This window comes from Caretta caretta, chromosome 24 (genome assembly GCF_965140235.1).
Source record: "Caretta caretta isolate rCarCar2 chromosome 24, rCarCar1.hap1, whole genome shotgun sequence".
Taxonomy (NCBI): Eukaryota; Metazoa; Chordata; order Testudines; family Cheloniidae; genus Caretta; species Caretta caretta.
The window spans coordinates 14,872,186-14,885,223 of NC_134229.1; the positions used below are offsets into that span (position 1 = coordinate 14,872,186).

Here is a 13,038-nt window from a genome sequence, read left to right on the forward strand (position 1 = left end):
CTCGGTTCTGCAGCCACGTTAAGCACAGTCCAGCAAGAGGATGTTTTAACCAGCTGGGCTGCGACTGAGCTGAGGGGAATTAGCAGCCCTGGCAATGACAGTGGGGTCTCGGCTCCCTGGCCAGCAGCATCTTAGCTGTGGGCAGGGGAATTGTTTGATTTGCAGGGTGCTGCGGGGCTTTGTCCTGGGGATCAGCCAAAGCCTGCATATGCTATCAACCAGCACAGAGCAGCAGGAGCCCATGTCCCCCCAACCAGCTGAGGGTACTCCAGACCCCCTCAGCTCCCAGGGGATGGGTACAATGCTGGCACCCTCCTTCCCCCCTGCAAATCACCCAGGTGGTGGCCAGCTCTGGGACACTCCCAGGGCCCAGTCTGAGGAAGTCAGAGGGATCAGCCTGAGAGGGGCCTCCCGCCCCCCACCGATAGGTGCTGTCTACCCCCACTTCCTAGCTGGGGGTCCCCCCAGCAAAGCTTCCCTCCACTTGATTTCCAATAGGAAGGGGGAGGGGGTGAGTCTGGGAGCCAGGGCTCCTGGGTTCAAGCCACTCACCTCTCCCTGTTCCATCCCTCAGTTTCTCCATGGAAGAGGGATAAGGACAAAGTTGCCCCCAAAGCCCCCCAAAGGCTTCAGAGGTGGTTCTGCCAAGGAGGGCATGGCCGCAGCCAGGGCAGCGAGCTCAGGGAGGGGATCCCTGCCTGCCCCAAGTGGGCTGCGCTGGGTAGGACAGGCAAGGAAGATGCAGCAGGGGCTGTTGCTACCTCAGCACAGGAATAAACCCCTGGGCTCAGGTGCCCAGGACAGGGCCGTCTTTACTGGCCCCTAGGGCAGGGCACAAGGGAGGGTGGGATGGTCCAGGCAGAACCACAGGCCAAGCCAGCCTGGAGCAGCCAGATAGAGCTGGTGCCCCCTAGCAGGGGACCATTCCCCACCCACCTGAGCCTGCCAGTCCCTGCCCTGGGGCAGGTCGGAGCTGGCGTCCCCCAGAGGGGAAAGGCCCCATGTCCCAGTCCCTGTCATAGACCTGAATGCGCATTAGTCAGTTTATTCAGAACAATGGGAATTACAGAACGCCACAAAACCCACGTGGGATCCCCCCCACACCTGACACTGCTCCCCCACCTCCGCTCAGCCCCACCAACCCTCCCACCACCAGCATCTGGGTCACCCCCCCTTACACTGACCCCCCACCTTGTGGAAGAGGGGACAGCTGGGTTAGGCCCCCAATAACTGCACCCCAGATAGGGAAGGAGTGTGGGTGGGACGCGCCTAACATGGGTGTGGCTACCTACAACTGCACCCCTTTGGGGGCGGGGCTCCCCGAGCCCCTCCCAGGCAGGACGGGGCCATCAGGCCCAGCTGTGCTGCTGGAGGGTCTTGAGGGCCAGGGTCCAGCGCTCCAGCCACTGCTGCAAGGTGAGGCCCTGGCGGTGCTCCGCCGGCAGGGAGAACTGCCCCGGCTGCTCCCACCTGAACACAGGGACGGGGAGAGAGAGGGCAGCAGGTGAGATGGCTCCTTCCGGCCCCTCGCCCCACTTCCCCCCCCAGCACAGACACCACCACGTCCACACTCAAAATCTGCCCCCCCCCCACATCATCCCTTATGGCAATGCCCCCCCCCCCCGGCCACCCCCTAGCTACGCCCATTCTCCAGAGGCACCAGACCACCCCCTTCCTTCCCACCCCAGCCTCCAACCCCCCCCCAATCAGTCCCTCCTGTGCCCCCCCTCCACTTGGGCAAGCCCCCTTCTTCCTCACAGCCCCAACCCCACCCCAGGCAGGGGAGAACCAACCCTGGACCCCCTCCCAGCACAGAATGGGCAGGGCCTCCCCCCTCTGGAGAACAAGGCGTCCCATAAACCAGGTGGGCGGGGGCTCCTCACCAGGCGTCGATCGTGGCCTGCACCTCGGGCCAGCGCTCCATGCGGCGCTCGCACTGCTCGGTCACCAGCTGGATCCGCGGCCCCAGGGCTCCGGCCTGCTCCCGGTCGTGGTCCCGCAGGGCCTGCAGCAGGACTGGGGGAAAGAGACATTGGTGAGGCCCGGAGGAGTTATGGCTGGGGGGGGGGGCGGGGGGGTGCTGAGCTGTGCTGTGCTGGGCGGATGCCATGGTCCTGCCACCCTTCAGGCCGGCTCGTGTGCCAGGAGGGTGCCCCTCGCAGACCCTGGGAAGGGGCCGCAGGCTGGGGGTCGCCCCCCTGGAGCCATGGGGAGAGCTCACCTTGCACGTTGGTCCCCTGGCGCTGCTGCAGGCTGGCTAGCGCCTGGCTCTTGTAACTCAGCTGGGCACGCAGGGCCAGCAGCTCCTTCTTCAGCTCAGCCATGTGGGGCAGGAGGTGCTCCGGGGCCTGGGGCAGAGACAGATAGACACAGGGGGTGAGGGGAGACAGGACCTGCCCCCTCTCCCCCAAGATCACCCCCCAGGGGGCTCTGGGGAGGTTTAATGCAGAATAAACTTGGGGGGTGCTCCTGCCTCACCCCCTCCCCGGGGCCCCCCATCCCATCTCTCCCCAGAAGAGGGTCTCAGAGGAGTGGTTCACTCCCACCCTGTGGGGAGACATTCCTGCTCCCTGCCCCATTGCTCCACCAAGTGTGCATCTCACCTTGTAGAGAGGGAAGCCGGCAGCCTGGCACACAGTGAGGAAGGCCCGGTGCTGGGCGAGCCCCGTCTGGTCCAGCCGATGGATGGAGAGCTCGTGGGCTGGGACCTGTTGGGACCTGGAGGCGGGGGACGACCGGGTCAGGGCAGCTGAGGATCAGCCCCTGAACCCCTCACCCTCAGGCATCCCCCATCCCCACCGGGCACCCCAGCCCACAGCCCTCCCGCTCCCCAGGAAGGGCTGGCGGGGCCCCGTCCTCACAGCAGCCTGCCGGCATAGTACAGCACTGGTACCCCCGGGAGAGCAGGTACCAGTGTTCCCAGCGTATTAATACCCCAGAGTATCAATGCTCCTCTCACCGCTAGAGGCTACCGACGCTCCTAGAGCATTATCAGCCCAGAAAGTATTAATCCTCCTACCACAGATCTCGGGTACCAAGGCTCTCAGAGCATTACCCCCCCCCCCCCCCGGGGGGGAGTATTCATGCGCCCACCAGAGTATTAAAGCCCCTGCCCTATTCTCAGGGTATTAGCTCTCCGCCCAGAGAATACGGGGTTTTCATTAGTATTCCCCAGCACCAACGCTCCTGCTTGTCTCCGTGCCCCGACTGCAGCATTAATCCCACTGCTGAAGTACTGATGCTCCTCCCAGAGGACCAGCACCCCCAGCTTGGGGCAGAGGAGCAGAGTACCAGTACTGCTCTGCGGGCACCTCCCTCCCTCCCTCCAACCGGCAGATCTCAGGGTGCTTTTCCCAGGGTGGGTCTCAGCCCCGTTTCAATGGGACACAGGTGGGGAGGGAAGGGGAGGGGGGAGAAAATCCCAGGAATCCTGCATACCCCAAGTCCAGTAGTGCAGGAGGGGGAGCACAGGTACACCCCCAAGGCCAAGGTGCGCCCCCCCCATATGGGGACCCAGCCCCTGGGGCAGCCCAAGAGGGGACAGTTGGCCCCAGGACCCTGCTCGCTGTGGGGGAGAGCAATCAGACAGAGCAGGAGGGTGGGGGGAGACTCACCCCGGGAGGCTGCGGTGCAGCAGGCAGGGGAGGGCGATGGCCCCCAGCTGCCGGACCTCGCGCTCCACCCCCCCGTGAAGCCGCTGCGACTCCAGGGTCACGTCCTGTTCCGGGCCCAGCAGCTTCCTCTGCACGAAGGCCTGGACCTGAGAGAGAGAGAGCGGGGTTTGGGGGAGACCATGCTGCTGCCCCGCCCTCCCAGCCCTGGGCCCCACTCCCCCAGCCCTGCCGGTGCCCCTCAGGCCCGACCCACAGCCTCCTGGTATCCCAGCCCTGGACTCCCCCATCCTCTGTCAGTGCCCCTTGATCCCGCCCCATGGCATGGGAGGGTGTCTCACCTCGGCCTGGTCCTTGCGGAGCTGGCATTTGATGTAGGAGGTGCCTTTGATCAGCGCCCGGACGTGCTGCTGCTTTTCACGCTGGGGGGGAAGGGGGTAGAGAAAGTGTCAGTCCTGGGGATGCTTCAAGACAGTGTCCCTGCTCCCCCCGGGGCAGCAAGGCACCCCATATTCAACCCCGCAATCGCTCCCTTTCCCACAGAAGGAACCCCCCAACCCCCAACTTGTCCACTCCTTCCTTTCCCTGCCTCCCCTCCCCCCCATCATCCCCAAACCCATATACTCCCCTCAGCATGCACCCCCTCTACTTCCTTCCCCACAGGCCAGCCAGGTACCCTGTGGATCCCCCTCCAGGAACCCCCCACCCATGGACACCCTCCCAGCCAACCCCACCTCATCCTCCTGTGTGCCCTACTGCCTCCCCACCCCCCAGGCAGGTCCCACGTCCAGAGGTTGCCCTGCTCTGGCCCCCAGATTCCCCCCGTGCTTCCCGCACTCACCACCAGGTGGCGGAAGTCCAGGATGCGCTGACGCTTGCTCTGCAAGGCCTGCAGCTCCGCATGGCGGGCACTTGCCTCCTGCTCCAGTTCCTGGCAGCCTCGACGCAGCCCATCCCGCAGCCCTGCCAGCCGCACAGCCCGCAGCTCCAGCTCCAGCACCGCCCTGGAGGCCGGGCGGGACAGGCCAGTTCAGTGGGGGGTTGGGGGGGGGAGTCTCCCCAGCAGGGGGTGCTCACCACAGGGCCCCGAGAGCGCAGGGGGACCCCACAGGACAGGGAAGTCTCCCCAGCAGGGAGCGCGCTCCAGGGGGCCCTGACAGAGCCGGGGTACCCCTGGGGTGGGAAGTCCCGCCAGCAGGGAGCGCTCTCCCAGCGGTGGGTGGTCACGAACTGTGCAGGGCTGAGTTCAGGGGGCGGGGTGTCTCCCAGAGCCAGAGGCAGCTACCTGGCGAGGATCGCGTGCTCCGAGCCGTCCGCCACCAGCCGGTGCATCTCCTGCACGAGAGAGGCCAGCTGGGCCGTGCAGCACTGCTCCCGGGCCTGTAGGGGGAGCTGCTGCACCCACAGCTCCTCACACCTGCTCCAGCCTTCCTGCAGCCGGGGGAGGGAGCAGGTGAGGAGGGGCCAGGGGACTCTGCCCCCTCCCCCCACTATAACCCAGCTGGAGATATGGGCCCTGTTGTCCCTGGGACCCCCCAGCACTGAGATACAGCCCCTTCCCCCTGATATATCCCACACTCCCGGAGCCCCGGATGTGGCTCCCTCCCCCCCACTATATCCTAGCCACTGGCACTGCCCAGCCCCCATATGCGGCCCTGCCTGCCCCTCCCCATGCCCCGACTCACCTGTATGAGGCCCCGGACTGAGGGCAGGGCTGCTGGCGGCCCTGCCAGGTCTTCCAGACGGGAGCTCTCGTAGCGGAACCTGCAGGTCAGAGGACAGAGATACAGGTCCCAGCATTGGTGTCATGGGTCACTGCAGCACCTCTGGGGTGACAGGCCCCAGAGCCCAGACTCTGCCCCCTGCAGTACAAGCTGACACCACCAGGGGGCCAAAGCCCCACAGCACCCCTCTCTCTCGAGCTCTGACTCTGCCCCCACCCCCAAGTACAAGCCACCACCACTGGGGGGCGATAGCTCCGTACAGCACCACACCCCCACACTGTCAGCCCCTTAGCGGTACCCACTTGAGGGCCTCTACGTCGCGGGGAATGTCAATGCGGCTGGTGAGCTCCTGCATCTGCAGGGTGTTCTCCAGGGCCAGGTGCTCCAGGGCTGCCAGGACATGGTTGGGAGGGTGGGAACCCACGATGGCCTGCGTGGGCAGAGAGGTGGGATGAGCCACAGTGGGCCAGTGATGCTGTACCTTCCCTCACGGCTGGCTCCAATGCCCCATACGGGGCTAGAGGGCGCTGCGCTGCAGGGAGCAGGGCAGGGGGCTCTCCCCTGGCAGTCAGGGCTGCCCCAATGCCCCAGCCCAGCGCTAAGGGGCTCCCAGCTGCCCCTTCCAGAGGTGGCTGCATCCCTGCAGCAGGCGAGCCGTCCCCAGAGTCCCTACCCCATTGCTCCTCCCTCCCCCCCCGTTACCTCCACCGTGCTCAGCCAGTGCTGGTAGGACGTGTCCAGCAGCTCCTCGCTTGTCCCGCTGCTAAGAGAGACACACATGAGGCGGGTCAGAAACAGAGCACGGGGGAAGGAGAGGGCAGGGGAGCTCACAGGATCTTACGGGCGGGCCCCAGAAGTGCTGTGCTCGAAGAGTGACTTCAAGAAGTGGAAGCGCAGCTGGCAGGCCGTCCGCACGTCCCGCTGCAGAGACAGGGACAGACACGCGGACGGGTTACTGGGGTGGGGAAGACACGACGGCCCTCAAGAAAGCTGCAGATCACCAGGATCTACTGGATCCTCCCCCCTTATTGGGATCCAGGCACCAGGCTCAGGGAGATCCCTCAGGATACCAAGACCTGATTGCCAATGGCCCGACAGACTCCCCCCGGGGCCCGGTCCGATTCCCTCCTCCTTCCCAACCAAACCCCATCGCCAGATCCCACAGGGAGATCACCAGAGCCCCATGCTGGCATTCACAGGGCTCAGATTACCGGGTACCCCTTGTCACTAGAGCCTGCCTTGGCATCTCCAGATTCCCCCCCATGAGATCCAGGACTGGGATCCCCAGATCACCACCCCCAACTTGCAGAGGGGAGCAGGATTCTCAAATTCCTCTCCCCCCACCCAGGATCTACCCACTATCCTCTCCCCAACTCACCAGTACTTCAGGCTCCAAGCCAGCAAACCCGAGATCAGGCACCTTCCCTCTCACCGTCAGCTCCACCTTGGCCTTTCTGCAGAGACCAGAGGAGGCTGTGAAAATTGGCTGGGGGGCAGGACGGGGGGGGAGGAGGGAGGGGGCGGGAGAGGAAGGGGGAGCACAGTTAAGGACATCCCCCCCCCATACCCAGCGGGACCCTGCCATGGAGCAAAGGATACTGAGAGATGCTACCCAGGATGGGCAATCACCAATCCCTAATGCCACCTGCCATGGGACCCCCTACCAAGGAGCAAAAGATTCTGGGAGCTACTGCCCAGCAGAGATGTCCGCCGGATAGTGCTTCAGAAGCAAAGGATTCCGGGGGACGCGACCAGGAGCAGTGGGGACCCCACGCTAAGGACGGAACCACCCCCCACACACCTGCTGATGTCCTTCAGCTGCTCCAGCCGCCCCCTCAGCTGTGCTACGCTGCCCTGCAGCTGCTGGCGTTCCTTGGCCAGGCGGGCCGCATAGGCCTTGAGCAGCAGGGAGCGGCGCTGGGCGTCACGGATCCGCTCCTGGGCCGCCTCCAGGGAGACCTCTGCGGGGTGGGAGTAGAAAGACCATCAGGGAAACCCCACCCCAAGCCCCAGACGCTAACTACAAGGCCCCACTCCCCTCCCAGAGCTGGGGATAGAACCCAGGAGTCCTGGCTCCCAGCCTCTCCCACTCCCCTGCCCCGCTCCCAGAACCCAGGAGTCCTGAGGTGACGGGTGTGAACCCCACAGGTGATTGTCTGGGGAGGGACCATAGGGGGAAATCAGCAGCCCCACGGGCCACGGGAACTTTGCGGATGGAGAAGAGACCACATGGGGGGATGCTGCCCTCAAGGACGGCAGGGCAGTGGAACAATCATAGAATCATAGAATCATAGAATATAAGGGTTGGAAGGGACCCCAGAAGGTCATCTAGTCCAACCCCATGCTCAAAGCAGGACCAATTCCCAGTTAAATCATCCCAATCCCCAATCCCCCACCCTCATCTCCCAGATCCGCAGATCCTACCCTGCCCCCCAAGAAGAAGTGGGGGGAAATGGATTTGGGCTGCAGGGGGATGATCCCACTGGGTGTTGGGGGAGAACTGGGGTGGACTTTGTGACCCCCACCCCCAGAGCAATGGCCTGGGGTAGAGCGCTGGAGGCACAGACTACGCCGCCTCCCAGATCCTTGGGGCTCCCCCCTTACCGTCAGCCATGACCTCGCGCTGGGCTGTCTCTATCTGCAGGTCCAGCTGCTGCAGCTCCCCACGCAGGCGGGCCACGCCCTGGGCAAGCTGCTGGCGCCGCTCCTGCTCTGGTTCCGACCCACTGGGCTTTCCCTGTGCGGAGGGGGAGACACCGACTGCTGTAGACCCAGGCATCCTGCTCACCCCATGGCAAGGCCCCTGTTCCACCCTGCAGCACCCCAATCCCCCACCCTCATCTCCCAGATCCACAGCTCAGCAACAAGGCACCCACTATCCCATGCCATAGGACCCCTCTGCACCACGATCCCACCCCGACTCACTTCCCACCCACTGCTCCCACCCTATTCCACCCCGCAGCACCACCTGATCCTCACCTTGCCCCACGACCCCATCCCCTACCCTGACCCACTCTATCCCATCCCACAGCACCCTGATCCACTTCCCCGCCCCTCCAAATCCAGATTACCATCCCCTACCGACTCCCCCACCCACCACAGCAACACCCAATCCCATCCACAACACCCGTCCCGTCCCATCCCACCCACACGCCCCTATCCACCCAGCAGTCTCCACCAGCCCCCTCACCTCTGCCTCCTCCAGATGCTGGTACCTGAGGCAAGGCCTGAGTAAAGGAGGCTGAACGTGGAGAGTGACAGAGGCCTGGACAGACGGACAGACAGACAGACAGACGTCAGGGAGAGGTCGGAGCCAGCAAGCTTGGAGGTCCAAGGCCAGGAGACGGACGCCAGCCAAGGGTCGGCGAGGAAATTAAACCCGCTCCTATAGGGCATAGGGGACACCGGGCTGGATGGGCCCAGGGGCTTGATCTAAGTGGCAGGGACGGGGCACGACACTGGGCTGGATAGGCCCCTTGGTGAAAAAGCTGCCCATAGTAACAAGCCCCCACGGCAAAAGGGAACGAGGAAAGGATACCACAGCAAGTTCCCTCGGATCTTCTTCACATTCCTGTGAGGAAAGAGAGAGGGGTGAATCTACTGCAGAAGCAGCAATGGCTCTGGGAACGGAGGGGGATCCAGTGGTTAGAGCAGAGGAGGACGGGAGCCAGGACTCCTGGGTTCTACCCCTGGCTCTGGGAGGAGACCTGAAAAGCAGAAGGCCCCATGTCCGATTCCCCGCTGTTGCCCCCCTGAGCCAGCCAGACCCCCACCCTGGGGCCGGGTGGGAGCCAGCGGCCCTTTGAGGGGAAAGGCGCCGAACCCCATTCCTCTCACCTCTGGTGGTGCACGTGCCGGGTGACGTATCTCCAGATCTCCGCACACTGGCCTGAGCACATCCTGGGGATACAGAGCAACAGCATCAGCCCCACGGGGACGCGACCTGAAACCTCTACGAGGAGCATGGGTGGCCCTTGGTTGAGGGCCGTATACCCCCCCCCAACGTCCCTGCCCCAGGGCTGGATACCCCCTTTTCCTTCCCTCCCCCCACCGGGCCAGGCTCATCCAGGTAACCTCACAGGGCTCGGGGGTAACCTGGCAGGGGGCTGGGAGGCCCTTTTATGGGGGAGAGCGGAGTGGGGGGGGGGCTCTGGCCCCACAGCTGGGATATAATCAAGGGGCAGTGAATGGGGATGTGGGGGCAGTAGGGCAGTCAGGGAACCCATGGGGAAGAAAGGTGGAGGGCTGGGGGCTGGGGCAGGAAGGTACCAAGGAGCAGAGGAGGCAAGGGGGGGCCAAGGGGGGAGGAGGACCGGGGGGCAGGACGCGAGGAGAGAGGGAGGCCGCCCCCACAGCGGGGACCCCGAAGGAGCAGGGGAAAGGTGGCCGGGGGGGGGGGGGGGGAGCTGCAGGAGCCCGCCGACAAGGAGGAAAACGGAAACCCGCGGAACAGGAGCCAGGGAGCGGGGGGGGGGGCAGGGGGCGGGAGCCGGGGGGGGCAGGAGCCGGGGGGGCCCCGACCTGAGGGGGGGGTCGGGGAAGGAGCCGGGGGGGCCCCGAGCTGGGGGGGAGGGTCCGGGGGGGCGGGAGACGGGGGGGTCCCCGCGCTGGGGGGGGGGGAAGGAGCCGGGGGGCTCCCGCGCTGGGGGGGAGGGTCCGGGGGGGCGGGAGCCGGGGGGTCCCGCGCTGGGAGGGGGGCGGGGAAGGAGCCGGGGGGCTCCCGCGCTGGGAGGGGGGCGGGGAAGGAGCCGGGGGGGCCCCGAGCTGGGGGGGAGGGTCCGGGGGGGCGGGAGACGGGGGGGGGTCCCGCGCTGGGGGCCCGGGGCTCTCACCGGCGGAAGGCCCCGTCGGGGGGCACCTTCCCGGGGGGCAGCCCCATCTCCTGGGCCGCCCAGAGCTTCAGCTCCAGCGCGGGCCCGCCCCGCTCCATGCCGGGACCCGAGCACCGAGCGCGCCGGCCGCTGCCGCAAGGCCCGCCGGGAGCTGGGGGCGGGGCCTGCCGCTGCTGGGGGGCGGGGCCTGCCGGCAGCCGCAATTTGCTGTTCCCCCCTTCAGGTGCGGGTCCCAGCACAGGCCCCAGGGTGGCCCCTCCCCGGCGTGTAACAGCGCCACCTGCAGGCTTCCGGCAGGACGAAGAGAAGGCGCAGCTCATGTGAATTCCCGCGGGTCTTTGCTGAGCCCTTCTGTACCCCAGGGGTTCTCAAAATGGGGTCGTGAGGTTATTACGGGGGGGGGGTTGCAAGCTGTCAGCCTCCACCTCCAACCAGGGGTGGGGATTAGAGGGAAGGGGCAGTGAGGGGGCAGGGACTCGGGGGCAATGGGCAGCGTGGCAGTGAGGACTCCGGGGAAGGGGCGGAGTGGGGACGGGACTGGGCGAAGGGGCTGTTCGGGGGCGGGGGCTCGGTAGAAAGGGCGGGGCGAGGGCGGGGCCTTGGAGCAAGAGGCGGGGTAGGGGCGGGCCCAGGAGGGGTGGGACCGTGCGGGAGCGCCGATGGGGAAAAGGGGCGGTGTGGGGGCGGGGTTTGGGGAAAGGGGCGGTGTGGGGGCGGGGTTTGGGGAAAGGGTCCGTGTGGGGGCGGAGTCTTGGGGAAGGGGCGGGGCAGGCCAGGGTTTCAGGAAGAAGGGGAAGCACAAGGGGGAAGGGGCATTGCGGGGTTGGAGAACCGGGGAAAGGGGCGGCACCGGGCAGAGCCTTGGGGGAAGGGGCGGGGCGGGGGCGGGGACTGGGGGGAAGAGGCGGCATGAGAGCAGGAGATCGGGGAGAAAGTGAAGCGCCGGGGGGAACTCGGGGGGAAGGGGCGGGGCCTCGAGCGATGGGGAGGGGCAAGGGTGGGGGCTCGGAGGAAGGGGAGCCGCGGGAGGGGGGTGGCCACGTTCCGGCGCTGGTGCCCCCCCCTTTTAGGGACCGGAAATTCCGTCGCCCCTGCGCGCCCCGCACCCCCAGAAACTCCCCTCCATGCACAGCCCGGCTCTCACTGCCGGGCTCCCCGAGCCGAGTGCAGAAGCTGAGGGAGCTCAGGGCCGCGGCGGTGGCTGGACCAGTGGCGGCCGGAGGCGCCCCCCGGGGCCGGGGCCGAGAGGGGCTGCGGCGGAGCGCGGCACCCAGCGCCTGGGGCGGGGAGACGAGGGGGCGGCGCGGGGCGGGGCCCCTGTCGGGGGGCGGGGTTATGCAGATCAGCCGCGTCCGGCGGCAGCGGCGAGAGGAGCGAGGCAGCTCGTGCGGACGGAGAAAGCAGCGGGCGCCGGGGGCGGGGATTGACCCGCTGACCCCCCAGCTCCCGGGAACAGACCCGCAGCCGCACGAGGCAGCTGACTTTTAATTCTTTTAACCAGCAGGTTCTCCCCAGGGGCACCTCTCAGCCCGCTGCCGGTCTCGGGTTCCGTCCGCCGGCTCCTGCCAGCCAGGGTCCCGGGTGCCGGCCCCACTCATCCCGCTTCCAGTCTGGGATCTGGGTCCCGCCCACATAGAGTGGGTACCTTCCTTCTCCCTGGTTCTAGCCTATTCGCTTCCTCTCTCTGCACTGAGCTGAGGGTGGGAGTGAAGGAGGAGGCTGCAGGTTGGGGTGTAGGGTCTGGCCAGGAGCTAGAATGAGGGAGAGAGCTCAGGGTTAGGGCAGGAGGTTTGGGTGCGGAGTGCGTAGCTGGGCAGCTCCCATTTGGTGCGAGGGGTGGGGGTGGGAATGTGGGGGGTGCAAGAGCCAAGGCATGGGGGGGCTGGGGCTGTGTGTGGGGTGCTGGAGTCAGGACAGGGGGGCTGGGTATGTGTGCAGGGTGCTGGAGTCAGGGCTGAGTTCATGGGGGGGTGCAGCGGTCAGAGCAGAGGGCTGGGGGCAGGGGCTAGGGTCGTGGGGGTGCTCCCAGCCCCCTGCCCAGATTCCACCCCCCTTCCCCAAGGCCCCATCCCCAACTCTTCTCCGCCTCCTCCCCGGAGCAGGGAGCGCGCTGTGGCTCCCCCTCCCTTGCCAGGGCCCTCAGCTGATGGGCGGCAGGGAGGGAGAGGAGACGGGGCAGGCACCCAGCAGGCTGCGGGAAGAGGTGGGGGAGTGGGGAGCTTGCCTGCCCTGCAGCAGCCGCCGGCAGGACATAGCTTCTTCACCCTGCCCCGGTAGGGGACTGGGGTCGGGGGGCGGAAAAGAGCTGGCCCGGGTGCCGCAGATCAGGTCTGAGGACAACACCATCGTCACCCCGAGCGCCAGGGGCCTGCTGGAGAGGACCCTGAAGGCAGCCATCGACTCGCTGTACATAGAAGCCCTGAAGCGTAAGCCAGACCAGGGAAAAGCCTTTGAACTGACCAGCAAGTGGGATGCCAGCAACCACTTCCTCGCCGGGGGTGGCTTCACCCGCTTCGCCGACTAGCGGTTCATCCCCCGTGCCCGGCACAACTGCGTCCCGCTCAACGGAGCCGTCCGCCACGGGAACCGAGACAAGCGTTGCAGGAAGTGCGGCTACTCCGAGACCCTGCCCCACGTCCTGTGCAGCTGTGCTTTGCACTGCGGGGACAGATTATTAAAGCGCAGAGGACCCACACTCCTCTGGGCTAGAACCAGGGAGAAGGTAGGTACCCACTCTATGTAAGCAGGACCGGGATCCCAGAAGCAGGAGCCGGCGGACAGAACTCCAGACTGGCAACGGGCTGAGCCACTCAGCCCACTGCCGGTCTGGGGTCCCGGCCGCTGGCCCCGCTCAGCCCGCTGCCGGTCGGG

The 13,038-nt window shown here is 66.4% G+C and overlaps 1 protein-coding gene across 3 annotated transcripts; it reads right to left on the bottom strand.

Annotated features, from left to right (window-relative positions):
- Positions 1–1,029: 1,029 nt before the first annotated feature.
- Positions 1,030–10,328, bottom strand: LOC125626150 (HAUS augmin-like complex subunit 5). Of its 3 annotated transcripts, none has more exons than XM_075122726.1 (19): positions 10,168–10,328; positions 9,173–9,235; positions 8,874–8,906; positions 8,526–8,550; positions 7,940–8,072; positions 7,137–7,296; positions 6,714–6,789; positions 6,177–6,256; positions 6,038–6,095; positions 5,638–5,765; positions 5,297–5,375; positions 4,897–5,042; positions 4,453–4,615; positions 3,953–4,033; positions 3,615–3,760; positions 2,604–2,718; positions 2,222–2,348; positions 1,884–2,016; positions 1,030–1,470 (listed from the first exon to the last, which is right to left on the bottom strand). In XM_075122726.1, exons 1-19 carry the CDS (start codon positions 10,263–10,265, stop codon positions 1,350–1,352), a joined length of 1,965 nt encoding a protein of 654 aa, XP_074978827.1. In that variant the 5' UTR covers positions 10,266–10,328; the 3' UTR covers positions 1,030–1,349. The 3 variants fall into 3 exon arrangements, 2 of the variants coding, with proteins under 2 accessions (XP_074978827.1, XP_048684798.2); XM_048828841.2 differs by having other exon boundaries at positions 6,038–6,098; positions 10,168–10,327; XR_012665891.1 differs by having other exon boundaries at positions 1,339–1,470; positions 2,283–2,348; positions 6,038–6,098.
- Between the last annotated feature and the right edge of the window lie 2,710 nt (positions 10,329–13,038).